At 46.7% G+C, this 27,526-nt stretch overlaps 1 protein-coding gene across 1 annotated transcript in view; it reads right to left on the bottom strand.

Annotated features, from left to right (window-relative positions):
- Positions 1-233: 233 nt before the first annotated feature.
- smg1 (SMG1 nonsense mediated mRNA decay associated PI3K related kinase) overlaps positions 234-27,526 on the bottom strand; it is a 53,753-nt gene continuing 26,460 nt past the window's right edge. The window contains exons 31-64 of the mRNA XM_079282319.1: positions 27,323-27,458; positions 26,934-27,078; positions 26,623-26,761; positions 25,863-26,081; positions 25,594-25,774; positions 24,391-24,552; positions 23,998-24,221; positions 23,134-23,288; positions 21,696-21,918; positions 21,112-21,358; positions 18,792-19,021; positions 18,360-18,605; positions 18,139-18,277; positions 16,998-17,107; positions 16,588-16,809; positions 16,301-16,494; positions 15,944-16,116; positions 15,408-15,687; positions 13,832-14,104; positions 13,513-13,747; positions 11,030-11,241; positions 10,342-10,498; positions 8,130-8,319; positions 7,266-7,546; positions 5,988-6,197; positions 5,462-5,599; positions 4,662-4,814; positions 4,406-4,585; positions 3,763-3,990; positions 3,281-3,492; positions 3,096-3,196; positions 1,938-2,114; positions 1,624-1,730; positions 234-1,459 (exon numbers count right to left, since the gene is read on the bottom strand). Coding sequence (XP_079138445.1) covers positions 1,382-1,459; positions 1,624-1,730; positions 1,938-2,114; positions 3,096-3,196; positions 3,281-3,492; positions 3,763-3,990; positions 4,406-4,585; positions 4,662-4,814; positions 5,462-5,599; positions 5,988-6,197; positions 7,266-7,546; positions 8,130-8,319; positions 10,342-10,498; positions 11,030-11,241; positions 13,513-13,747; positions 13,832-14,104; positions 15,408-15,687; positions 15,944-16,116; positions 16,301-16,494; positions 16,588-16,809; positions 16,998-17,107; positions 18,139-18,277; positions 18,360-18,605; positions 18,792-19,021; positions 21,112-21,358; positions 21,696-21,918; positions 23,134-23,288; positions 23,998-24,221; positions 24,391-24,552; positions 25,594-25,774; positions 25,863-26,081; positions 26,623-26,761; positions 26,934-27,078; positions 27,323-27,458 — 6,357 coding nt within the window. The 3' untranslated portion in view covers positions 234-1,381. The remainder of the gene's footprint in view (positions 1,460-1,623; positions 1,731-1,937; positions 2,115-3,095; positions 3,197-3,280; positions 3,493-3,762; positions 3,991-4,405; positions 4,586-4,661; positions 4,815-5,461; positions 5,600-5,987; positions 6,198-7,265; positions 7,547-8,129; positions 8,320-10,341; positions 10,499-11,029; positions 11,242-13,512; positions 13,748-13,831; positions 14,105-15,407; positions 15,688-15,943; positions 16,117-16,300; positions 16,495-16,587; positions 16,810-16,997; positions 17,108-18,138; positions 18,278-18,359; positions 18,606-18,791; positions 19,022-21,111; positions 21,359-21,695; positions 21,919-23,133; positions 23,289-23,997; positions 24,222-24,390; positions 24,553-25,593; positions 25,775-25,862; positions 26,082-26,622; positions 26,762-26,933; positions 27,079-27,322; positions 27,459-27,526) is intronic.

Below are 27,526 nucleotides of genomic sequence, written 5' to 3'. Positions count from 1 at the left end.
TGAAAGGTAATTGCAACATTTTGGTCACTAAAAACTGTGTTGCTCAGGGTTTGTTTTACAGCTCCACCTCAACAGGATGGGTCTCCGGTCAGCCTTAAGGGGTAGCGAACCAACACCCAGCCCTGACCAGACACCTCAGAGAGACTGCGTGTACATGGTTCTTCTGGTGTGCATGCAGTTTATATTTGAAGTTGATCTAAAGAGTATCATTGTTAAATAAAACACTCAAACCATCTCAGTTCCATGTTTATTTGGCATAACAAAATCCAATAAAAGCTTTAAGAATAAACATTTTGCACCAACACCAAAAACGTAATTTCTCCTACTAAAAATGTAAAACTAGAAGGTCAAGATTAATAAAATGCAAGCGTTAGGGCTGGGGAGTGAATATGTATGAGGCGAGCAACAGCTTCTGACAGGCAAGTCAGAGGAGGCAGAAATCTCCTACGGTGGAGGCTACAGAAGGACTGAACATCGTTATACAGCTCAACACACTGAAGAAACAGAATCAGACGAGGTGTTCCCTCGTCAAGTGAATTCACCTTTAAACGTCCATCCTAAGCACACAGTGAGCCATCCACAACTAGTAAACATGACAGGACCGTTCATCCACAAGCACAAAGAACCTTCCTGAGAAAACAACTCCACTTCATCTTTTATTCTGAGACGTAAAAGTATTTACTGTTTGTCGATCAAAGTACAGTTTGATTATTGTCTCCAGCTTGAGCTCAGGTCCAGGTGGGTATTCATGTAGCCTTAAGAACCCCGTTGAACCTTCGTTCTCATCGTTACTGCTCAATCGTACAACCCACCGGCCAATCACAATCACAACGCCACGGAGGAAAAGATTAGAGATAAACAAGTGTGGCCATGTGAACGGCCGATCATCTGAGCCTCAGCCCCGGGGAAGTCCCATCCACTGCAGGTCAGCTGTGTGCTTCAGGGGGACGGCTCGCTTCCTGCTTCATCCGCCCTCAGGTGGACTTTGATGGCACAACAGGATGCAGTGATGTTTATGGGTACAACTTGACAGTGAGCTATGCAGGTGAGGGGGGGAAGGTATTTCTAAGTCGAGGGTGAGGAGGCCTTTTCCCTCCTACCCCCCTCCCCCAGTCGGCGCTGCGTTGCCTGGTCAAACCCCAGAAAGGAAGGCGGGGCCACAGCCCCATTAAGCGTAGTGTTAGCCCGATCGCCGGTGGTTGGGGGAGTGTGGATGCAGCGGTGCTACTAGGTCGCTGCCCCAGTTTGGGAGGGCGGACTTCGCATCCGCTTCCCATTTCCTCCCCCCAGTGTGGCCCGGTGCTGCTGTTCCGACACCCCAGACCCGCTGGACTCTGGTGGATCTCCAAGACTTCGTTGGACCAAAGACATGACATAGCGATCACACCCAGGCAGTCCAGCCCTCATACAACTGGGCCAGGTTGTCCATGTTGGTGGCCTCTTTGATGACAACGTCCACCTGCAACAACACAGCGTTAGAGCCAAAGATATCACGGCCCAAACGATGTGAAGAAACACACAGCTCCTTATAGAACTCACTACTGATGTCAAAGAACACTGTTAGTGTGTGTTATATTCAAAACGCATATTTAAAGACGGCAGCCGGTGTGCGTTGAGTGTCACCTGCTCTGTGACGCTCATCCTCCTGTTGGGGTCGATGTCTCTGCCCTCCAGCTTGGCCTTCACTCTCTTCCACACACTGACTGCGTACGAGTTCCTCTCCTGGACAGCTGCAACACAGCAAGCAGCAGCTTCAGGGCCGTGCACACACATTTCACCACCATCATCATTCTCACCCATCGTTCAGCCACGCAGCTCTTCATTCAAGTGGGAAACAGATCGTAGTATTTGCTGCTTCAGATGTGTTGCATGTGTTTAGCAGGAGGATGCTGAGTGACAGGACTGCAACCACAGACCCAGAAGAAGAGCAGCAGTACCTCGTCCTGTCTTGGGGTCCCGTACGGCCCTCTTGGGGCTGGGGTTGAGGCCTTTGCTGTTCATCAGCAGCGTGCTGGGGGGGGTGTCGGTGGGAGTTCCCAGGTTACGTGGCAGAGCTTTGCGTGCATTCTGGGACATGGAGTCTGGCTGGGTCTTCACCCCGCTGCATTTAACAGCTGAAGTCAAACAAAACATGACACGGTTTCAGAAAAACCAGCAGACAGACAGTCCAGTGAGGTGAAATGCAGAGAATCTACCTCCATTTGATTCATGCTCGTAAACTTGTATTTCCATTCAATACCAGTCAAATTCCACGATTCTCGATATCCAATTCAATAAATCAGTAAAATTAACGAAATCAAAGCAAAACAAACATCGACGTAGAATCTTTTACTACCATATGCATATTGAATTTTATAAATATATTATCAATTCCTTATGACCTGCCTCACGTTTCTGGTCAAAAACTGCATTTTACAAGATAACATTTGAATACATTACGTACACAAAAATAAACAGCGGTATGATTTACTGAATGGCGCTTGAATGCATCATAATGTAACTCAATGCAACCTCCGTACATCAGCGCTGCTTTGTGGCTGAGCAGCACTGCGCTGCGTCCCGGCTGCTATCAGCTCATGTTACTAGCTTCCTGCTGCAGACTTCAACACACATCTGTTCACAGTGCAGCGTTCTACAAGGAACGTTCTATCAGCGACGCCTTTAATCTCAAGCCTTGACCCCTGGTACTGTACGTCCTGTAGAACACAAGTAGTCATGTTTCCTGAAACAAAGTATTGGTTCTCGTGGCCTGATCCTTCTCATTCATCATAATTTGTGGGTGTAACTTTCTTGTCATCACCATTCATACAACAATGTGTTTGATGGAATTGCAGCACAAAATCTTCTTAATTCTGCACTAAAGATGCAAAGTTTGATGCATTCCACTTCAATGTAGGCTACAAAATGAGATTTCTTAATGCATGATGTTTACAAAGTCAGCGAGTAATCGCAAAATAATTGTGATTGCGATCTAGTTTCCACCACATTTTAAGAATCCAGTGTAGTCTGGTCTAGCTTCTCGAACCCTCTGGAACCCTCTGGAACCCTCTGGAACAGCTGCTATTCTAAGCCGAGGAGGCGCTGCAGTGTCTCACCTGCTGCAAAGCTGGTCTGAGCGGCAGAGAGAGGACTGGCACATTCACCGTCTCGGTCTGTCACCAGCGGGGAGGCGAAGCTCACCAGGCCGTTATACACGCTGTAGTGAAGCACACACAGCATTAACACAGGATGTACACAGGGAGAGGAGGTGAGGGAGTGGACGTGCACACACTGTGCATACCTCTGGCTCTGGGAGTGCAGCTCCTTCAGGGTAGCAGGAACCTCCTCCAGCAGCTCAAACTGCTCCTGGTTGCGAGGTTGCCCGCTGGCCTGGACCACCGTGAATAAGACCAGCTGGATGTTGTCCTGCCACGCTTTGTACAACAACAGGAAGTGACGCACACTGCCCTCATATGCTACCTCTTCACCATCCGCCAAGGCTGCTTCCTCATCCTGTAGGAGAGACGTCACACAGGAGGACTGGGTCACATGGGTCAGAGTGAGAAAGAAGTTCTGTTCTTTAAAACACAGCAGTCTGAGTCTTTTCCCACACTTCGTGTTAAAGATGGAATTTAACATGCATACATGTACTTTTCCTACACAGGTGCTATAGAAACAGTGTTTATGGAGGGCCTTAAAGAGACGGAGGGGGATACAGGTGTATTCACACAGACGGTAGGAACCTAAATCTGTCTGCTTGAAGAAGCTGGACCTCGAGTGTACCTTAGACATGGCTCTCAGCAGGTTCTTGACGTCGGCCAACTGGCGGTTGTGGTTGGACAGAATCGTCTTGATGGAGTCGACCAGGAGCTGCAGTGTCTCTCCGCAGGACTCCAGCTGCTGCTCCCGCTCCTCCCGAGTCCTCCGCTCGACGCTCAGCTCCTCTTCCAGCTGCCTCTGGGCACAGCTCAGCCAATCAGCACTGCCGATGGGGAGGTCCAGCCCTGGACCCTGTAGTGACCAACAAAGAGCTTAAAGCTACCGTGTGGAGTATTTGCTATGGAGCAGTTCTGTTTCATGAGTTAACACATCCTTCCACTTCCTACAAACTGGACAGAAACCAAAACTGTCAAAACAAAGCTAAAACAGCTCTACGCTGCTGTCCTGCGGTCTCTACTAGCTAAGCTCTCCGGTAGGAGAGAGACTGCAGCCGAGTAGTTTCTATCGTCACACTTTGTTGTAGCGCTGTGCCCAGCGGCTTCACTCCTTCTCCAGAGGCAAACCATTAGAACACCATCAATACAATGACACAAACCAATCAGAAAAAACAAAAGCACATGACTCGTATATTGGTCCTTATGTAAAAGAAGCGCCTCGTATCTTTGACTGGACTGTAGAGCGTATAGAGGTCAGAGGTCAAACCCACCAGTCTGTGCAGTAGTTGGAGTTCCAGAGGAGCGACCGTGCTGCTGAACTGGGCCGCATAGGAGCAGGTTTGCTGGCAGCGCTTCAGGAGCTCAAACAGTGCTGCATCCATGTTGAGGGCCTCAGGGGACCGGGTCCGAAGGCCTTCAAAGTTCAGGATGGTAGAGCACAAGAAGGTGACCTGGAACAAAACGGCAAGGACACTAAGAAAGAGCCCAGTCACCTACGCTTCAGAAGCGGGCCCTCGATCATGCTACCTGGCTGGTGCGCTGGTTCTCTCTGGCGACCATGGCGCGTCTCTCCCTGATGGTCATCTCAAAGTCCTGCAGCACGGGGGCCAGCGCCGGGTTGGCTCCACCAGCCCACTTCAGACGCTGCTCGATGCTCGCCTCCAGCAACGCCAGCTTCTCCTAAGAACACCACAGCTCTCGTTTCAAATGGTATAAATCAGATCAGTCCGATGGGCTGCAACGTCCAATAAACTGATAAACAACGAGGGGGCGTGTCGGTCATTCAAAGTTTTCTGTGAAGGCTGCTCTCGTGCATCCTCCCTCCTCCCTCCTCAGAGATCCCTCCTCACTCCTCAACAGAAATAAGAGGTTTGGGACGGCCGTCAAGATGGCAAACAGAACAGCTTCTGCTTCTTGCGAAGATGGAGGAGCGAGGAGATATCAAACAAGAGACTTGGGAAGTACCCAAAGAGGGAGAGACTCTCTGTTCAGGTCCTCCTCTACAATAATAATGTTCAGAATGTTACATAGAGCTCCTTCAAATGGAACTAGTAGTTGATTGCTTACATCAAGACGATACTTTTTTGTATTACAAGTTTTCTGAAATGTTATGTTTGAATATGCAAACGAGGCATTATCTAACGGTGACTTTTGAGTGAATTTAGGAGAAAACTACAGACGTAAACTGAGAAAGTAGACTTCATCCCACAAGTGTTGTTTCATGTGTTACAATATCAAAATGCTCAAATAAAGCACATGACCATAAAAGGCGTGTTCCTTAACTGATCTCTGAGAACACGTGGTGGTGTCTGTGGTGCGATACTGACCTGAATGGCCACGATGGACCCCTCATCCTGACTCAGCTTGTACAGCTTCTTCTTCATGTTGCTGAGTATGACGGAGCGAGGAGGGATGCTGACGCTCAGCGGTTGATTATTGGGGCCCAGAACGTCCTCATGCTGCCACTGGAAGTGGAGAAACACACACACGTTGTTTTATACCTGGAGGAGCCAGCACGGACATCATTCACTCTCCGGTCTGTAACCTATACCACACGCCTGAGCCCAACGCCACCCTAACATGAAAGTGCAGCTCCCGATGAGGTCATTCTGTAGCTGTGTCAATATGAGCCTCTCACATGCACATCAATACAAATGTATGCTTAAGGGTGGGATGCTTTGAAGATGTACCTCAACATTTATTCTCTGCCTGTTACTTGTGTTCAACCTGTTTTCATCCTATTCTCTGCACCTTGGTTCAAACGCGGTTTGCTTTTTAAAGTGCTGTATAAAGGAATTACACTTGAATCAGTTTGACTGTTGGAAGCATCCCCCCACACACACACACACGTACCTGAAACATGGCAATGTGCAGCTGGCTCCTCTGCAGGCTGGCCTTGGCGGCCTCCAGGTTGGCGTCCAGCCTCCTCAGCAGGTCCACCTTCTTCCAGGCCGTGTCGTAGGAAGAGGCCAGCACCGTGGCTCTGTTCAGCAGTAGCTGGGACACCCGGCCGGAGGCCAGGCCCTGCTCCACTGCCTTCTTACACAGGTCATCCAGAGACACCTTCACAGCAGACAGACAGAGCATAGGAAGAGGTCACAGACGGGTCAGTCGGCTACACATTAACAACACTCAAACAAGAAAGAAAGGGTCCTAGTGCCCTCAGAATAGAAGGTCTATCTAACAGTTGTTCATATGAGGTAGGTTGTCATATTTTCACAACTTTAAAACAAAGAGCTATATACTACCATATACATATATGAACACATTAGATAGATACTTTATTTCAGACTCTGGGTCCATACAGACACAAACAATGAAAGTACAGAGGCCTAGCAATGCCTTACAAAGAGACAGCTGTACCAATGTCGCCACAGCTGGGACTGGTAGCGTGTGGTGCTAAACCTTATGTTGGTTAAAACAAGTATGATCCCATTTACAGTGTCATTCAGTGGACAGATGAATTTGTACATGAGATTTCTTAAAACTGTTTGGAAAGTGTTGGAGTAGTGCCAGTGAAATGTTTGTGGCTGCACGAGTCATCTTTGTCTCTTCAAAAGTATTCTCATGGCGTCATTGTACGCGACTTGAAGTCTCTGTAGACTCTTTTTTGTAGTTTGACCACAAGTGTGCAGTAGAGTGGAGTACAATATGCTCTGAACAGAGACATCTTCACTCCATCTGTACACAGACCAAACTTGCGTGAGAGACTGTTTGCTTGTGCAGACATCATACGACATTGCCTGGAAATGTCGTTATCATCAGACATGTGTTCTGTTAAAAAATGACCAAGATATTTGACTTCACTACAGACACCAAGATTATTGTCAGACAATTTGAAGTCAGGGAAGTTTAGACATTTGTCCTCTTTAGTTGGACAGATCAGGATAGCACTCTTACTGGCGTTGTATTTGATGTCATGTTCCACACCGTACACAGTACATATAGTGAGGAGCTGCTGAAGACCAGCGCTAGAAGGACTAAAGATCACCAGATCATCTGCATACATGATGTGATTAACCAGAGTATTTCCAATCATGCACCAGTATTACAGGCTTTCAGTTGCTTGGACAGATCATCAATATACAGATTAAACTGAATTGGGGACAAAGGCATTTCTCTCACACACACCTTGCTCTCTGCACCAAAGTCCTTGGCCTCGACCTGGGCGACAACGTCTAGGCCGAGGGCAGACAGGGTGCTGCAGAGGGCCAGACCGAGGGCCTGGCTGGGCACTCCCATTAGCATCTGCCGAACAAACTCGGCTGTGAAGGCCTTGATGGGCCGGGTCATCTGCTCCTCGCTGACTACTGCCACACCAGACCCCGTGGCACTGGGCCGTCGGTACAGCGGCTTCCCCAGACCGACTGGTCCGTTTGTAGGCAACAGGTCCTCAGCCGGGGAACGGGTACCTGCACACACACGGCAGGCAGCAGAGCTGATCATTCAAGTTACATGAGTGAACTTCCAACATTGATCATTAGCATCTCTTCAAACAACGATCATCTCTGTGAAGATCTAGAGGAGTGATGTCTCCCTGAACAGAGAATCAAGTCTCTCTCTGTGTGTTGTTGTTGTCAGAACTTCTGCTCTTTGTTCACATAGCCGGCCGGCCGTGTGTCTTTCAGTGCACGTGAGCGTGCCCCACTGGTGATCGTTAACCCGATGGTGTCTTCTCTTAAACGTAGCACCAGCTCCCTGTTCCCTCTCACGTAAACACTGTTAGCACAGTTCACTGCGTCACCACGTAGTGAGGCAGTCAAAATGATACCAATCTTATAAATAAATGGAATGAAATTGAGATTCTTAAAAACAGCCGCACATAGAAATAATTGGCCGACCATCATCTTCCTGCATGGGGAACACTTTGTATTAGAGAACAGATCTACACGTTAGTTCCATTTGACCACACAAAGACCAACATATTGTGTTACGCCTGTAAAGTAAAGGTGCTGTTCAGCAGGTGACGGGTTGATTGGTGAGCAGAACTCTTACCAGACAGAGTCTGGGCAAAGCAGGCACACAGTCTGAAGAAATCCCTGATGGTTTGCAGTCTTTTGAGGAAGAACACGTCTTCCATGAGCTGCCGCTGATTCACACTGTCAAAGAAGTGGAGCTGTGCGGCCCGAGCCTCCCTCAGAACATCCACCTTCCTCCAGGCCAACGGGACCTCCAGGGAACTCAGCTGAGGGGAGCGAGAAGAGCAAAATGATTCTCATTCTTATCTTGGTAACCATAAATAAGCTAACATGATGCTGACTGATGGCTCAAGGACAAGTGGATTAATGTACAATTACTCAATAACTAGAAAATGCATTTCCTGCTGAAAATGCGTTGGAATGCTGAAAGCTGAAATGAATCTCAAAAACATTGCTGAAAATAGATATCCAATTTAAAAAAAATTGCAAAAAGCTGAATAATTCAAAAAAGTTGAAAGATTACAAATATGAAGTTATGTCACCCCTCTCCTGAAAGAGCTGAACATTTTGATATTCGAACGGTTTCTGTAGCTTAAAAGAATTCCAGCGGTAGTGATATTTGTTGTAGTAGTAGTAGAAGTATTATTCGCAGTATAAGTATGAGTAGCATTTTAATAAGTACTAGTTGTAGCAGTAGTGATATTTGTAGTAGCAGTAGTAGTAGAAGTTGTCGTCGAAGTATTTGTAATTAGAAGAAGTAGTAGAAGTAGTAGTATCAGCAGTCGTACTAATAGCTGTAGTAGTATTAGTACTGGTTATTAGTACTGGTAGTAGCAGGAATAGCAGTATTAGCAGTTGTGGTATCAGTAATAATAGTAGTGGTAGTGGTAGTAATAGCAGTAGTGGTAGTAATAATATTTATGGTAGCAGTAATAGCAGTAGTAGTAATAGTAGCAACAGCAAAAGTTGTAGTAGTAGTGGTAATACTAGAAATATTAGCAGTAGTAGTAGTTGTCGCAGTATTAGTAAGAGCATTCATTATTTCAACAAAAAAGCCTAATTTTGAGCAAAACGTTTAAATACAGTTAATCCATGAGGCTTTTATTTTGAAAGGGTGGGACTGGGTGGGGGAGGGAGGGGGAGAGGAGACATAATCATCATGTTTGACACATAAACAGAGGTTATTAAATGACAGGCTTCATCACAAGCAGTTCAGTTAGAATTCACTCTCTGGGGCTTTTATTTTGAAATGGGGTGTGGGGTGTGGGGGAGAAGGGGAGAGGAGACAGAATCATAATGTTAGATAAACACAAACCGGTTATTAAATGACAGGCTCATCACAAGCATTTCAGTTAGGATTCATTCTGTGGGGCTTTTATTTTAAAATGGCGTGTGTGTGTGTGTGTGTGTGGGGGGGGGGGGGGGGGGGGGGGTGGAGGAGGGGGGAAAGACCTCTAAAGATCCCTAAGACCTGAATGACTGTATGAGAGACACAGAGAGAGAGAGGGAGAGGAGTGTATGTGCGCGTGTGTCTGTGAGTCTGTGTGTTTATCAACATCACTAATTGGCTCAATCGCAAACACCTGTGTGCCTGAAGCCATTTCATGGAGATAAAACAGGGAAACACCTCTCAAACAAATCATCAAAACTCCCATAACCGTAGCTCCTATTGCTCCGATATTAATAATTGAGGGGAAGAATGAGTTGAAGAACAGATTCTGTAAAAATTGTGTCTGTAGTGTAAAAAATGTGGCTTAACTGGCGATCTAGAAATGGGGTGCCGTGTTCTGTGGAAGATGTTTTTGAAGCAAAATTTAACATTGGTCTCTATGGAGCAGAAAGTTGGTTTTCCTCTCAATTAACGGCTTCCGTGTCAAATGTGGAAATCTGTGGGATTCCACAGTCATTTTTCTACGACAAGGACAATATTAGCTACTTCTACATCCAGAAATTATGCATGAAGAGTGAAGATTGTGGACACAGTGGCAAAATACAAATGTTTTTTTCACAAGAATCTCAAGCTGCTCTTCACTCTAAGCTGCGCAATACACACCCATTATAAAGTCAGAAAAGGGCTGAAAAATCATAAAAGTTAAAATGCTGCAGTTCAAAAAGTTTAAAAGATATCAAAAAGCTTACATACAAATCTAGATTGGATGCAAAGGATAGAGAATCTCAATACCTAAAGAATCAGAAATACAAGAATATCAAACACCCCGGCACAGGGAGGAGCAGACTCTCTGTCCTTTACAGCCTACTGTGCATCTGAAGGAACGGCTGGGCGCTACCTTCTCTGTGAGCTGTCCAAATGCAGTCTCTAGCTGGGTGAACATGCCGTCAAAGGCCACCAGCAACATTTGACCCGCAGACATCTTTGGTGTGTCCTGGCCCGGTCCATCCATACTGCGAGGCTGGATCAGCTCAGAGTACTGAGCACGCAGCATTCTGGGCACAAAGACACGTTTTATACATCACACATGCTTTGGATTGGAACCATTTATAGCTTTGGATTGGAACCATTTATAGATGTTCAATTACTTAAAGGGGCATGTGTGTAGCATTTTGGGGGATCTATGAGCAGAAACTGAACATTCATAACTGTGTTTTCATTGGTGTATAATGAGCTGAAACAACGTATCTTAGAATGAGCCATACATGTCGACATAGGGAGCGGGTCCTCCATGTCTTTTACAGCAGCCCACAACATACAAACCAAACGCTGGCGCTACACACACACACTCACATGTTTATGTTACCTGAAGGCCAACGGAGTTCTCTGGCACACTTGTAAAAGTGCGGTAACGTGAGCCACAGAGTGAAAACTATGGCAGCGCCAGCTGCTGTCTGACTTCCATTGCGCCTAAAGTCGTGTTGTATGGTGAGGACGGCCTCTATTGGCCACGCCCATAGATGCCACCAAATCCTACACACTGCCTCTTAAGGAAATGCTAATGCACAACCATAGCAGCTACGTACCTGGTGATGTGGAGGCAGTGGTTGTGCCCATCGTGGTCCAGGCCCGTGGTGGCCTGCAGACTGTCGACCAAACCCTGCAGGCCCAGACCATCGGAGCTCTGCTCCACCAGCTGCTCCAGCTCTGCCAGCATGGACTCCAGGGTGGGCTCTCCTTTCACCATGCAGCGCAGAGCCTCTGGGAAGATGATCTGACGGAAGTTGGTGTTGAGTTCCTGTAGTGAACATAGAGAAACAGCAGTGAGTAGCTTTCCCCAGTGGAACGTCCTGCTCCAACAGCCCAATCTTTAAAAAAATGTTTTTCCACAGGCACCTCTTCTTGAGGAACTCCCTTATCACATTCACACAGTCACACACACATTCACACAGTCACACACACATTCACACAGTCACACACACATTCACACAGTCACACACACAGCCACACACACAGTCACACACACATTCACACAGTCACACAGTCACACACACAGTCACACACACATTCACACAGTCACACACACAGTCACACACACACATAGTTACACACACAGTTACACACACAGTCACACACAGTTACACACAGTTACACACACAGTTACACACACAGTCACACAGTTACACTAGGGCTGGGCGATATGGCCTAAAAAAAAAATCTCCGATTTTTTTACAAAAAATCCGATTCACGATTTAAATCGATTTTTTTCCCCCAAAATTTTTTGCAGATGACAGAAGCTGTTGAAAACATTTTTTTCTTTTATTTTGTGATGATTTTCCCAAGTAGGTTGATAAAAATAAAGTGCAAACAAAACCTGAACATTGTAGAAAGGTGCCTGTAGTATACAAAAAGTATTTGGTCACTCTTTTGTTTGCCTGAATCATTTAAATATAAAATTAAATTAAACATAACATTAAATGGCATTAAATAGTAGCCTTCCATTGTAAACAACTGTGCAAATGTAACTTTTTACAGTAAGCTTTTCTAACTGAATACACTGATACAAACACAGCATGAAATAAAATGTATATGACCCTTTAACATTCACATTTTCAAAAGTGCAACATCTGATCTAACATCAACATAACATATTTTGCACAGTAAATAAGTGCATGTAAACAAAATCAAGTGCATTCACAACATAACCAACAGTATTAAACAGTAGTGCATGTTTTTTCTAAATATTTTTTGCCAGGAAGACAAGCCTGTCTACTACCTCTGGCTTCAGGCATGCACGGTGGCATGTAACAATGCCCCCCCCCCACACACTGAAAAGCCTCTCAGAGGGGGCACTTGTAGCTGGCACAGAGAGGTATTTCTTTGCTAAAGTACTTAGCCTTGGAAAGTTAAGTTGGTGACGCTTCCACCAGTCAAGTGGATCGGTGTCTGGGTCAACCTGCTGGACCACAGGTCAGTTGTTGCGGAGTAGAATGACATCCCCTCCAGCTCCGCAGAGATCCTTTGGCGTGTACTATTGTACAGCCGAGGCAAGGCAACGTCAGAAAAATGTTTACGGCTTGGTAGCACGTACCTGGGGTCCAAAGCTTTGAGACGGTGAATAAACCCCGGCTTTTCCACGGTGTATATGGGCACCATATCTTTTGCGATATACATCGCGACTGCATCCGTGATGGCTTTCCACCGGGCACTCTTCTTCTCATGCGGAGTACAGTTGGTGAATGTCTCCAAAATGCTGGGTTGTTGTTGTGAGGTGGCGGCGGCGGCGGCGGTGACATTGTTTTAGTTTGTAAACAATGCGCGCGCACTCTACTACGGGAACCCAACGGGGGGGAGGGGTGGGGGCGATTTTCTCGATTTTCAATAAAACACATCGCCTTAAAGCACACATTCGAATTAATCGATTAAATCGATTTATCGCCCAGCCCTAAGTTACACACATTCACACAGTTACACACACATTCACAAAGTTACACACATTCACAAAGTTACACAGTCACACACAGTCACACACAGTCACACACAGTCACACACAGTCACACACAGTCACACACGGGAGCTGCCCGGTAACAACACAGCTCCAGTACAGCTGTTCGGGTTAAGGGCCTTCAGTGGTGGTCATGAGGGAGGGAACAAGTGCTGCTTTTTCACTTTCCAGACCAGACGGTACCAAGCTCGCTTCTCCAACCTTTAGGAGTTGCCCCAATTTGACAAACCCCTACAGACAATAACATGACATCAAATTGTAAGAACCTCATTTTTATGAAGCGAATTGGCTGCTTCTAACTGCCGGCATCTTCTTCTTCAAACTAACTAGGTATCATGCATGTCTTTGTTAGCTATAGATCAAATTGAAAAACTGAAATTGGGCAACTGGCTCTAAAATACTTTAAACAATCTGCAAAAGCTTGTAAAAGTAGTCAAGCTAATCCCGTTTAACCAGTAATAAGTAACCTTGCTCTCAACAGCCCTCCCTGTTGAAATAAAGGTTTTAAAACAGAATAGCAATCACTGATTGATTGGTTTCACTGTGTTTTGAGGGTGCAGCTACCTGCAAGCAGGTGTACACCGCGTTGGCCAGGTAGACAGCTTGTGTGATAGCTGAGGGAGCAGGCATATCCAGGTCATGGGGCAGGAGTGGGCAGCGTTGCAGCAGTGTTGCCAGGGCACTGACATTTCCCATCATACTGCAGAGCTCCTCCAGGAACCACGCCCCGTCCCGAGACATCAGGTCTACCAGCTGCTCTCCAGCGCTGGCTGCTGCTCCCTCCATCACTAGGTTCCGTCTAGGGACAAAACACACGGAGTGACTTCCTTTTGTTCACCTGCAACTGCAATGTATGTTTTATATTGAAAGATGCGTGTTAAACCTGCAGAGTGCGCAGAGGGCAGATGTAATGATTCCAGCCAGGCTGAGGGAGCCCGGCTCTCCATTCTCCCGAAGGAAGACCGTGATGCAGTGCTCAATCTCCTGCAGCTGCTCCTCACAGGCGGAGGCAGTTGTGCCCTCAGCCTTCAGTCGCTCTGCTTGGTGCATCACACGCTCATTGGTATCAGCGCCTTGGTGCTGCAAAGTCAATTCCACACTGGACAGGAACTGGCAGGAAGCAGCAGGAGGCTGTGGGGCAAACAGCACCTCATATCTGGAAAGGGGAGGGGGAACAAAGATGAAGTGTGTGCAGGACTACAACATCATCTTACTGATAACAATGTTCTGTTCCAGTATGTGGATTCTGCCCGCTAGAGCCCCAAAGGTGTGCATCAATACATAATGTTACCATGTTCTATATTCAGTGGTAGGAATGGGAATTGGGAACCCGTGCTTCTGTGACTACTGATTCCTCTCATCGATGTTTTCCAAAAGCGCTAATAACCCTGAGGGGACGCATCCTATTTCTTCCCTGATAACGCTACATTGGGAACAACAAATCAGTGTGAAAGTGGAAGGAGAGCAGCTGATGACGTTGGCCGTGAGCAGCCAGTGGGTAGCACAGTCCTACTTGGCTAAATAATGGCGCTAACAGAGTTCATCATGATGCCAGTCCACTTCCAGTCGCTGGGAATCTCCCCTTCTCCTCGTAACTAAATATTGTACACTGTAGTATTGCTATATATGAAATATTCTTCCAACACTGCTGATTTTTCTTTTCACCTTAATGACTTTTAAGGTCACAAAAAAAAGAAAAACACTGTCTGACAGTATCTCATATAAGCTTTATTGTGTATTGGCTTGTTCCAGTTCTTCACTGAAGTCAGGATATTTCATAATCTGTCTCTCCATCTCATCGCTAACCCATCACTAAGAATCTAAACCAAATTGAAAAAAAGGGGTTCAGCATTGTCGTGTTCTCATGACCATCATGCTATGAACATATGGTAATGATCATTACATTTATGCTCATAGACTTCAAATATGATAAGAACAGCGAATCTGACCCAAAATGTCACCTGACCAACTTCTTTCATTCTACTTTTCTCTAAATACAGTCTGTCCATGATTCCCCCAAAGATGACCACGGGACGTGCTCTGCGCTGCCAAACCACCATCACGTTGAAGGTGTTTCTTCTCTTAGAGAACCGTTCGTTGAGTCCTTGAGTTAGGGTAAACTTTATTAACTTCAAAACTAATTCTGAATTATTCCAGCCTTGTTGTAAATTGGGCAACGGTAATCAGCTTATTTCTTTCTTTGTGTAAAAACTATTTTCAGTTTGTCTCCATCAGATAAATCTGCTCAGATGACTGCTGACCATACACTAATAATACAAAATAAAGGCAGCACCCATAATCTACAACTCTAACTTGATTCCTTGTGGAAATCCACAGACTCCCTTACCAATCAGACGGTTTTGTCAGTTGTTGAGTTAGCCGTGGTGCACATTTGACAAAGGTAGGATACATTAAGTTAATGCTTCATAAGGGATCTTTGTGCCTCTGCAGGTCCTTACTGTCTGTAGATGTGCTGGCAGTGCTCCACTGTCATGTCTCTCAGCAGTTCCTCTAACCAGGCCTTCCACTGGTGGGCGCGGTGCAGCAGCAGGGTAGCCCGCGGGTACAGCAAAGCTACCGTAGCATAGCTGTGCAGCTGCTCCAAGCAGCCACGAAGGGCCCCACGGCGCTGCTGCAGCAGAGAGCTCACCTCCGCCTCCAGGCTCTCACATTGGCTGATCAGGTGGGCCTGGCCCGCATTCTGCAGGAAGGCCGTGGCTGGCACATAGCTAGGAGGACCTGGAAGAGTTGGACAGTCAGCAACATGATTCACCATACTCGTTTACAGATAATAAAGAAGACCTGAGAACGAGCAGCAAACCAGAGTTGATGAATATCTATGTCATCACGTCCTCTTCATAACTAAAATACACGTTTAACCCTAATTAAACCTAATAATCACCCAATAGTAACGAGGTAATGAACTACATCATCACAATTGAGGCTCAAGATATGCTACTTCAATGTACTCTACCATCAGTTCCAGTGGACTTACCCAGATCTATGGGGCTGCTGATGTCCTGCAGCAGGCTGGCCAGCTGGGTGGCCTCCAGGTTGGAGAACGCTGCCTGGTACTGGGAGATCCATTGGTCCAGGTCAGCGAGCTTGCTCTGAATGGCCTCCTGCACAGTCCGCTGCTGCGACTGCAGCTGGGTGTGTTCAGAGTACCTGAGACAAGGATGGCTGGATGAATAAGCTTTCAGAATGTGGGTTGACTTATTGTTGCATGCAGTATCTCTATGAGCCATCTGCCTGACTGCTCACTGCATATAAAGAGAGAAAATGATTAATGGCTGAGAAGGACTCATTTTAACGTGGGTTTGGAATACATTCATATTGTGCTGTGTCAGACCTTTGCTCCAGGGTGAGGATCAGATGGTCTGGATGGTTCTCAGCCCCCTCCAGGAAGGCCATCTCCTCTTGAAGTTTGGCTTGGAGCTTCTCCCCCTGGCAGAGCAGCTCCTGCAGGACCAAGTACTCTTCCAAAGCCTCTTCCACCTGTGGCAGCACTGCCAGCATCTCGTCACGATTCTTAAACCAGTTCACCTGCACACAGTCAACACAGTCCAGCAATTACATTCAGAATCCTCAAATGCTTTGCTTCTGGTCATTCTGGACAGTGTACTGTCATGACCTCACCTTAATCTCAGCCACCCTGGAGGAGAAGAGCGAGCGTGTGATGTCTCTCTCCATCTCCCTCTTGCTTTGCTTGCTGTCAGCCTGTTGGCCTCCTCCTCCTCCATACACTGCACCAGCAAAGCCCACCTCCCCCCCAGCAGTCCAGTCCACCAGGGGGTCGTAGACGAAGGCCTCCAGGAGAGTCAGCAGGGTCTCTCTGCCCCGACGCATCATCTGAACCACCTGAAATAACATAACCGACTTCAGCAGAGCAGCAAATACCTGCCGACACGGCAAACACTATTATTAGAGATCAAGGCTAGGTCCGGCACACGATATGCCTTAAGGTCTCAACAGGTGTACAAGTGGTTTTACAATCAAGTCCTGCATGGTAAGTATGTATACACGGTTCAGAGTGATATGACAGTAACCTGTTCACAGGACAGCCTGAAGATGCCCTCCACCCCAGTGACTCCCAGAGCTGTCTCGATGTTGTGGGTCATCCTGAATGGGACCTTCTCTGGCACCCGCAGGCTCTTCCCTAGTGACACACACACACACACACACACACACACACACACACACACACACACACACACACACACACACACACACACACACACACACACACACACACACACACACACACACACACACACACACACACACACACACACACACACACACACACACACACACACACACACACACACACACAACAGAAACATTAAACATACCATCCTCCGTCTTATTAAAGCAGCAACCTTCGGTTCTGAAAAGTGAAGCCAATGAAAAAGTGCCTAAAACCTGCATCCATTGAGAGGGAGGTAACCAGGGGGCGGCTCCTCTGGTTGTATAGAAGTCTATGAGAAAATGACTCTACTTCTCTCTTGATTTATTACCTCAGTAAACATTGTAAACATGAGTTTATGTCTCAATCTCTAGTTTCAAGTCTTCTTCAATACAGCATGATGTTCATTTCGTACATTATGGTCCATTTAGAGTCACACAGACCATAAAGCAGGGGATGCTTTAGGGTGGGGCTACACGGTGATTGACAGGTCTCTACCACAGTGTCAGTTCTTCTTAGCTCCACCCTCTTCTATCACTTCTGGTTGCAAATAAACCAAGACTGCGCTGGTTAAAAAGCTGAACGTGATGCTTCAAAAGCTTAGTCCACAAACCAATGACATCACGGTGACTTTGGAGACTTTTAATGTACAATCTATGGTCTCATCACCACTCCGCTTCCTCAAGATAAATCGGCCTTGGCTTAGGTGGGGGGGGGGGGACTTTCCCCCTGGTCCACGGAGCTGGCTATAGAAACCTTTGATTTTAGACGATGAGGGCAGCAATTGGGGAGAACAGGGAGTCAGAGCTGGCCTGATGATATGCTATGATTGTGTCTGTGTCCGAGGGTGGGACTTGGTATACAGTCAATCTTCATGACATGCCTCACAAATCAATTTAAGAAGCAATGGAAACTGGACACATGAATATAATCAGCAGAAACAAATGAGTCGGTAGACAAGGCACAGCCTACAGGCTCTCAGTCAACCAGTTGAAACGGACCTTTTTCAAAGCACACGTTGTAGTCAATGTGCACCACTTCTCCAGTGGTCATGTCAATCAACACATTGTCGAGGTGACGGTCGCCGAGGCCGATGATGTATCCCACCATTGACATGACAGCAGTGGACCTGGCATAGGACTGCAGCACAAAGGAAGAGGAATTACAACCAAACAGAAGATTGATCGTTTCAATCACATCACACATCTCAATCTGTGATTACCTGAGTGACCCTCCACCACTCGCTGGGGGTGGTGCAGGAACACCACAGCTCCCTGGCCAGTAGGTTGGAGGGCGTAGCCTCCATCAACTCTTTCAGCACCTCCTTCATGACGCTGAGAGGCCAGTCTCGTCGAGTCACATCTAGACTGAGCCCCACTGCCTTCAGAGCTGGCCCGATGCGGCTGTAGTACAGCTCACTGGGGCGGGGTACTGGCGGCACTGGCTGCTGCTGGAATGAGTCTTGGGCCTGATCAGGACACAAAAGACAAAACAAAGAAACGCATGTCAAGGAAAAACTCTCAGACTGCAACGGGCCTGAACGTGGGGTCGCTAACAGGAAAGGTGGTCAGAAAGACAAACAAACTCTCGCTCTTCACCTGGCTGAGTTGAATTGACTTACCGGTAACTCTCTACAGTGCAGCACATCAGTTACCTTTTGAGCTTGCAGCACAGCCTCCCTCTGTTGCCAGCGCTTGTAGAGGCCAAAGAGGGGCGTGGCTCCGTCCACCCACTGGATGAGTCCTGAGCGGGTTCCGAGGGGGGTGACGGAGTAGTGGCGAGCGTGGAAGTGCGGCTGCTCCTGCTGGTTGATCTTAGTGAACATGGTGTTGACAATCGACAGGAACTGCATGATGCGCTCGTCTAAATGCAAATCCTCCAGACCTGAAAGACACGGTTTGAATCACTACCGACGCTCTTCAATGACAGCAGGGCTGCTGCACTGTCAGACATGCAGAGAAGATGCAGTTTGAATTCGCTCCAATTTAGAACTTGCATTGTGTGCAATGCACAAGAGGAGCAACGTGTAAGAAAATGGTGAAGACCCAAAACTGTATACATGACGCTTCATAACACCAATAAAATCGAAGGCCATTCAATGCAGCAGCACCAACGCTTCTTAAAAACAAACTAGGCCGACAACTTTCACCAAACTTCACTTCCTTAAAAACTAAATTTAAAAAAGCCTGTTACATTGTTTATGTAATTGTTACAATGCTTACTGCTTGTCAGCATCCAGTCATGTGGTAACTTGGCCTTTTGTGTGTTCTAAGTGTATTCAACGTTTAAAAGAAGTGGCTTCAATGGGGAGACTGTAAATATGAATGCATGCTTGATGGAAGGGGCTGACAGGAGTCCCACACCAGCCATAGGTATCAATTCATAGATTGTTGTATTTTGGTTAGAATGAGCCGTTTATGTCTACATACGTGGCGGGTCCTCTTCACAGAGCCGGTGCCAGGATTCTACAGTAGCCCAGAACGGACAAACTAAACACTGGCTCTAGATGGGCTATTGCATTTGCATGCCTTGCGTTGGCACTGTAGTACACCTAGGGTACATCCCAAGTCTCTTAATTGCATCTCTTAGTTTCACTTGCGTCCTTTCCTTGCGTCTTAGTCCCTCCCACCAGGGATGCATGGAGAGACGCAAGGAAACCATGCGAGGAGAGGAAACAAGGAAATATGTTTTAAGAGACATGACACGTCTTTTCCTCAGTTGCCTCACGTGAAGCGAGTCGGTTTCTGATGACGGCGGATCAGCTGATCACAGCTGGATCAACTGTCAGTCGGCTTTAATAGCTGGAGAGACTTTTGATAAGTTTGTGTCTGTTCACATGATCACTGTACTTAATAATAAATAAAGACACAGTAATCATCACTGTAGAGGCGTTTCTCTCTGTAGTCTGTTACCTCTTTAACAAACTGTCCTGTTTATAAGCACAGGACCGATTTCTACGGCAGAATGCGTTTGTCTTACTTATGAATTATTTGCATCTGTACGTTTTGAAATTCTGATTGTGACGTCATTATTATACATATATATATATATATATATATATATATATATATATATATATATATATATATATAATATAATATATATATTATATATTAATTAACCCAGAATATGATTATTGTGATTTTTGAACACTGGAGTTAATGTGGTAGGCTCCATGTTTCAGGTTAAATTGAAATGATAGAACTCAAACCTAACACTCAGGAATGATCCGCCTCACGTGACTGAATGAAATGATGATAAATGATGTGAAAAGTGTTTTGTCTCTCAGCTCTCTCTGACTTTAATTGTATTCATAATAAAGGTTATTGAGGGAAACATCAGACCATGAAAACACAAATCATTCTAATAAATGTAGAAAGTTGTTTGTAGTCGTTTTGTTGTTCAGACTGCAATGAACAATTATTTAAACCAGATGTTGAATCAGAAACCTAATCAAATATAAACTAGAGTTTATTCTGTGATCTGTCTTCACTCTGGTGTTAAAGTCAGTCAGTCAGTCAGTCCGATGGGCTGCAGCGTCCAATCACATGACAGATGAACAGTGAGGGGGCGTGTCGGCCGTTAAAACACTTCCTGGAAGTCTGTTCTCGTGGGTCCTCGCTCATGGCTCCTCCGAGGTCCCTCCTCCCTCCTCAGAGCAGAAATAAGAGCTTTGGGACGGCCTTCAATATGGCGGCGCAGAACAACTTCCGGTTCAAGTGAGGAAACGACAAATAAGAGACTTGGGATGTAGCCCTACACGCTAAGCACACGGGAGAAGTTTCAGCTGGTTACAATATGGAACCTCACTGCAAGATCACGCCAAATACGTCACACTAGATCTTTAAGGTGGACCAGCTTTTCTCATGTTGGTGAGACAAACTGCTCCTCCGTGTTTTGCTCTGTTTAACTGATAACTTAGCTTTAATTAATCTGTAATAATTCTTAATGTCAGTGTTATTAACATCACCCACCTTTAAAAAGATACGGGTAGTTGCGTCCATCTGAGCCCAGGAAGAAAAGCTTCTTGGGCTTCGTCTTGGTGGGCAGGATGGTGATGGTGTTGCCCACGCTCTGTATGGTGACAGCGTCTGATGCAGACACCTCGCCAGGCAGGGCCATCTCTGTTGTGGTCATGGACACCAGTCGAGGGCTGATCTCATCCAGATGAAGCAGATAGCTGGTTCTCTTCTGAGCACGCTGCTGCAGGCTCAGCATGATCTGACACACACACACACACACACACACACACACACACACACACACACACACACACACACACACACACACACACACACACACACACACACACACACACACACACACACACACACACACACACACACACACACACACACACACACACACACACACACACACACACACACACACACACACACACACGTTGAGTCAAGCGTGCAAAAGGTTTTATGCACTATGTATAATAATGACGCATGTCTTACAGACGCATTGAACTATTTTTGAGCCTACATTCATGCAAATGGTCTGAAATCCTGAGTGACTCAACAGCATATACAGTGCAGGTGCTAACCCACACCTGTTTGAAGGGCAGCCAGCTGCTGGCGGGGTTGGCAGGGTTGGAGGGGTTTCTCAAGCGCTCCAGGGCCGAGGTGATGGAATCACCGTAGGTCTGCTGGAACCACGTCTCATGCGGCGTCTCTGCCGGAGCTGCTGTGATGCTGCAGACGTGATCCAGGGCGAAAACCACGGGGCGCATCAGAGCAGAGTGCTTCTCACGCATAATGGCAGTCTTCTCATCCCTGCAGCACAACGGAGAGAGTAACTAGACTTGCAAGGATAGCATAGAACTTCAACAGGTGGTTTAACACAGTTTTGTATGCTTGGTCGTCACACTGCTGTGTGTGCAGTTGACTGTTTTTCATCAGTGCAGGTCAGGATAACATTGTAAACAGCCCTGGTTCTGGTTCTCTCGTGCCTCCCTTCCCTCCAGCGGGGCTAGCAAAACGGCCTGGGCCCCCAGCAGCGTGGTGTCCGCTGTGGGTCCGACTGCAGGTCGAAGGTGGCAGCAAAGCCGGATCTGGGTCCGCTGCTGGAAGCGCCAGTGTTGATCTTAAGGATTAGGCTTGTGGCAATCTGATCATATGTCGACAATTGAAGAGATGACGATTGAATATTAAAATCGATTTTAACCAACTAACTATCCAAACTAAGACGTAAATCTTTGCCCTATTATGCATTTAGAGATGTTTCTGGTGGAAGAGCATGTCCGCCTGCTGAGCCCTGTTAACGAGAGTGACGAGTGAGTGAATATTAAATTCATTTTTCTGTGTCTTCTCCATGATCTGACATCCTGCATCTCTGTTCCTGAATATTATGCTATGATTATCATTATATCTGCACTCTTCCCATCTCTGACTGACAGTCTGAAGAAAGAGCTTCGGCTGCCGGATCTCATCCCAGTGGAGAGTACTGGTCACCGTGAGGCAGCCAGTGGGGCACGCTCACATGCACTAAAAGCATGCGCAGCCAGCTTGATTATGTCAACGGACAGAGAGGCCCGGATTACAACACTCACAGTTAGCATTAGCTAGCTAGCGTTAGCCGTCTGGTTGGAAATTTATTCTCGGTCCGTTTATTGTGTACAGTTGTACTCAATTGTAGTAAAAGAGCATTTTACAAGAAGGAATGTGTTCCGTTTTTTGGAAATAATACAATTTTAACCAATTAATCCAAGTAACAATTAACAGATTATTAAATGACCACAGTAGTTGTTAGTTGCAGCCCTAATGACCATCCTGCATCAGCACACTGGTGCGGGGGACCACTTACCGGGTTGATTTGTTATCACACCATTTAAGTGAAACAAGGATTCAAACCAAAGGACACAGCGGCTGATGAGAATAAAAACTGTCGATGGTTTCACCTCTTCCCTTTTATCCAGGTCCTCTTCGTGTATTGAACAGAACATTGACTCAGAGGCTCCTGGAGCTCAGGTGGAAGAAGGTGAGCCTCACCTGCGCAGTGTGTTGTTGTTCTGGACTCTCTTGACCTCGTCCTCCAGCTGCTGGATCCTTCGTAGGACGTGCATGTGTTGCTGTTGTAACACGCCCAGCCACAGCTCATCCCACAGTAAGGTGACTCTGCGCAGCTCACCCACCAGCTGCTGGACCTGATCATCACACAGGAATCGTTAGCACGGTCTTAGGACTACAGCATGCATCCGATTTAACCCTTTGAAGCCCGCAAAAGAAATACTTCCCCGCTGCCTTGTGGGTATTTCTGCTAATCGTGATGTCATTTCTATGAGTATCCTGAAAAACTTCACATCCCTTAGATCTGTACAACCTAAGCTAAGTGGTTATGCAAGTTAATAAAGCATAATCATTGATTGAATTATTATTGAAAATGATTTTACTACACGTAACTCACAAAATATTGATCTAAAAGACTTCTCAATGTAGAAACATGAAATAAATAGTCAACGCTTTGTTCACAATTTGACTCTTTCTTGAGTGCAAAGGTTTTTTGATGGTGTCATCTGCAATGGGAACATTTCCTCACTGCTGCGGGTGTTTGCCCAGCCAGCGACGGTCATCCCTACAAAGCCCACCTTGAAAAGTTCCCGTACTTTTAGAAAAGTACTTCCTCCTGACCAGAGCCTTTCTGGGGGTAAAATGTCCCCGGAACTTCATTTAGACCCTGAACCCTGCGGTTGAAACGCAAGGACTACATAAAAAGGTCACTGGCTTCCGGGGACCTTAACCCTGCAGTAGAAAAGGAGCTGAAGCAGGTACTCTGCTCTGGCCGATATTACATCGCATTTTTGACAAGTAAGACAAAGTAAATATGGCAGAAGTCTCACTGCGTCACCCTCCTACCTGAAGCACCATGGTAGGGTTGGCAAAAGACAGCTTCTCCACGATCTTGCTGTAACAGTCCTGCATCATGGCCTGGTCTTGACTGGAGCAAAACGTTGCCAGCTCTTCTGGAGCACCTCCTTGGTCGCTGTTCTCCTGCTCCTGCTCCTCCTCCTCCTCCCCAACCAGGCCCTTTCCCTGCATGCTGTCCAAGAAGGTGGGCAGAGCTGACTGCAGTTTACTCCCTGTCGACAGAATTCACATCTAGAGTTATTGTCAATCAGGTTACTGAATGATATTCTCACTTGTATACCATTTTGTATCTTGTTTTGACCAGCGGCAACCACATGAATGAGGAATGTTATGATGTTATGGACTTCCAGGCTGTTTCCAGCGTCGCATGTTAAAGAATACCTGCATTCTGAGCCTCTCCTCCCAAGGAGAGTGAGCCCACGATGGCAGGGTAGAGGATGAGGTGAGGGGAGTCCTGGGCCACTCGACACAGCAGGCTGCAGATGCTCTGTCGGATGTACGCTTCTGGATGGTTGAGACGGGAGAAGAGCTGCGGTATGATACCTGAGGAGGACACAAAGTACAGCAGAGTTTAGATTTACACTCTCCTTCTTCTCTAAGAACCATCATTGACCGCATACATTGTTCTCACTATTCTTTCATGGGAAATTGAAATTCAATCGTGTACGACTATTAAATGAGTTACATTTACTCAGAGTGCCTCGTGTCAGGACCTTCTCTCACTCAAACACATCTCAAAATAAAAGTGCTCCAGCCTGATCAGATGACAACCAGCCGGCAGTGACCGGTGTCTGATCGGTCGGTGATTCTCCAGCTCGACTATAACTAGTGTGTAAGCCACAGAGAAGGCAGAAGTAAAGGTGCTGGGATCCATCTTTAATGGCCGATATGGATTCTGATCAGCGGTCTCTATAAAAGACGATTAGATGACGAGATGAACGTCATCTCTACTCTAAAACGGCTCCACAGAGTTCAAATGTGTTCTTACTTTTCAAAAAAACTCAAAGATACTTTACAAAGGAAATACAAAAGAGAAACATTGAAAAGCATACGGCAGAGAAACAGACAGCTGAGCAATGTTGACAGACAAGTAAACCGGTGAGAGGTTAACGAGCCGTTAGTGCTGTTTGAAGGGACGGGGTTAATCTGCACTTGGTTCTTATTCTTGAGAAGCATTTTCCAAAAGGTTTGGAGTGTTTTAATTAAAAAAACACTGGATATCTTAATCCTAAATACCTACACAACAAACAAATACCCAAATAGTGGAATATGGGGGAACAATACTGTCAAATAAATGTAGTGAAGTTAAAAGTACGATATTTAACTCCCTAGTTACATTCCACTACTGCTAGAGCACCAGATAGTTTACAGGAGCAGAACACGGTCTGGTCTCTTAATGTCTCTCACAGTGCACCAGGTCGATGCGCTTCACTTCAAATGGAAAAGTAAACATTTCCCCGAGAGGGTCCGAGGTCCTAGATGTTTGAATTGGTCTGGGACGCTGAGGTTAGGACGCTGTACATGCTGTTAAAGAAAGCATGGTGTGCATGGTCCCCCCGCCCATCATTTTGCAGTACAACATACCCCTCCAGGGTGCAGTAGGGGTGGAGGCTAAACCCAGCTCAAGCCCCTCCCTCAGTTCACCAGCATGCTTCACCAGCAGACGGAGGAGGCGCAGGGTTGCCATGACAATCACATCGTCGTTGCTCTGCTTGCTGTTGTGATAGGACAGCAGGAGTTTGGGGTCATCCTCATCTACAGGGATCTAAAACACACAACAGACACTTAGAATAGAAGCTGCCCTCACTCCCAGCAACACAAAGAGACAAGTGCAACCATGACCTATGTCTCACCTGTCCAGCGTTGAGCTTCAGGAAGGTAAAATAGGCCTGGCAGGAGACCCGGTAGAGGCCGAAGATGCGGTCCACCACCCGTCTCCAGACCCGGATCAGGCCATCTGTGACAGGCTGGCCCGCCTCCCCCAGCCAGGGGCACGAGCCAGTGAGCTGGCGCCAGATCACGTCGACCATGTCGTCCTCGTCATCCTCCTGCTGTAGAGCCAGGTCCTCGTCCTGGAAAACACCACAACAGCAGGATGAGAACCGTCTGATTCAGCCGGAGTCACCCAACACTCCAGACACTACTTTAGAGATGTGGTTGAACTGAAGAGGCTGCCAAGTTCACATTATCCTTCTTCATCAGGTCATGTGTGCCAATTGTTTGTCGACACAGTTAACGACAAGTACACAAAATAAGCTGCGGAGGAACGAGTTCGTCAAGATAAACTGCCCTGAGGAGATCGACTGGATGTTTTATAAGACATGGCCGCCATCATCACCCACGTCTAGAATTGATAGCTGAAAACGACCTGTTGAGTACGATACTGGCTGGATGTGAATTATGCTGAAACATGCAGCAAAGCCACACAATATCTGTCATAATCATCCATGGTACAGATGGGACAGCTGTTCCTCCCAGTTATTAAATTGAAAGTTTCTAGTAATATTACGGTATTTTGCATAGTTGCTTACATTGTTTTCCTTTACTCATTTAAATGACGACTCTCTCTGTGTCTGTCTGTTGTAAGATACAATCCCACATAAAGAGTTGTACCTGTATGCCAGTAGGTCGACACATGGCCTGTCCGAGAATGCTGAAGATGGTGTCCTTGTCTTCTTCACTGGTGGTTGCTGGCAGCAGCTCCTCTATCTCCTTCTTTTCTCCAGGAAGAAGAGGCAACCCCTCCCCTTGGCTGAGACAAACAAGATATCCTTCAGTGCGCCATTTCTAGGGTTGATGCAGTTTTGATTCAGTGATTGAGTTGAAGAAACTCTCACACATTATGATGAACTTTACAATGGTAGAATTAATTAAATCCAAGACAGTAACCACACACACACACACACACACACACACACACTGACCTGGCATTATCCACCACTTTCCGGCCCCAGCGGTAAGCCCAGCTGGCCAGCGCTGCCCAGGACTTGGCCATCTCTGGAGCCAGGCTGGTGGACAGCTGGTAGAGTTGGCCCAACACAAAGTCGGGCTCCCCAACGCCCACACTCACTGCACAGGGAAGGACCAAACAACACTTCTATTCTTTCTGTCATACTCTGAAAACCACAACTATTCGAACGGAACACAATCAGCGCCACAATGTGCATCCCAGCACTGAAATGCAAACCACATGGCTGTAGCTGGTAAAAACATCAGATTTCAGCACGTCAAAAGATCATCGTAGCATCCTAGGTCTGTTGATTGTGGACACTGGGCCGTGGATGTGTTATTCTAGGTGTACTGTGAATGCTACCTGAGGTCTCAGCGATGATGTGGGGAATCCCCTGGTCCTCTAGAGGAAGCTCCAGCAGAGCAGCAATACTCCGGCTCAGAGGAGACAAGCTGCCCACAGCATTGGACGAGTTGACGGCTCCCGACCTCTTTACCACCTAAACCAAAACACCAGCAGTCCTTTAATTCTTTCCTCCATAACACCACCACCCAGCCCACACTGTAA

This window comes from Melanostigma gelatinosum (genome assembly GCF_949748355.1).
Source record: "Melanostigma gelatinosum genome assembly, chromosome: 13".
NCBI classification, from domain to species: domain Eukaryota; kingdom Metazoa; phylum Chordata; class Actinopteri; order Perciformes; family Zoarcidae; genus Melanostigma; species Melanostigma gelatinosum.
The sequence above is the reverse complement of the archived record's forward strand: the minus strand, read 5'-3'. Positions and strand labels throughout refer to the sequence as shown.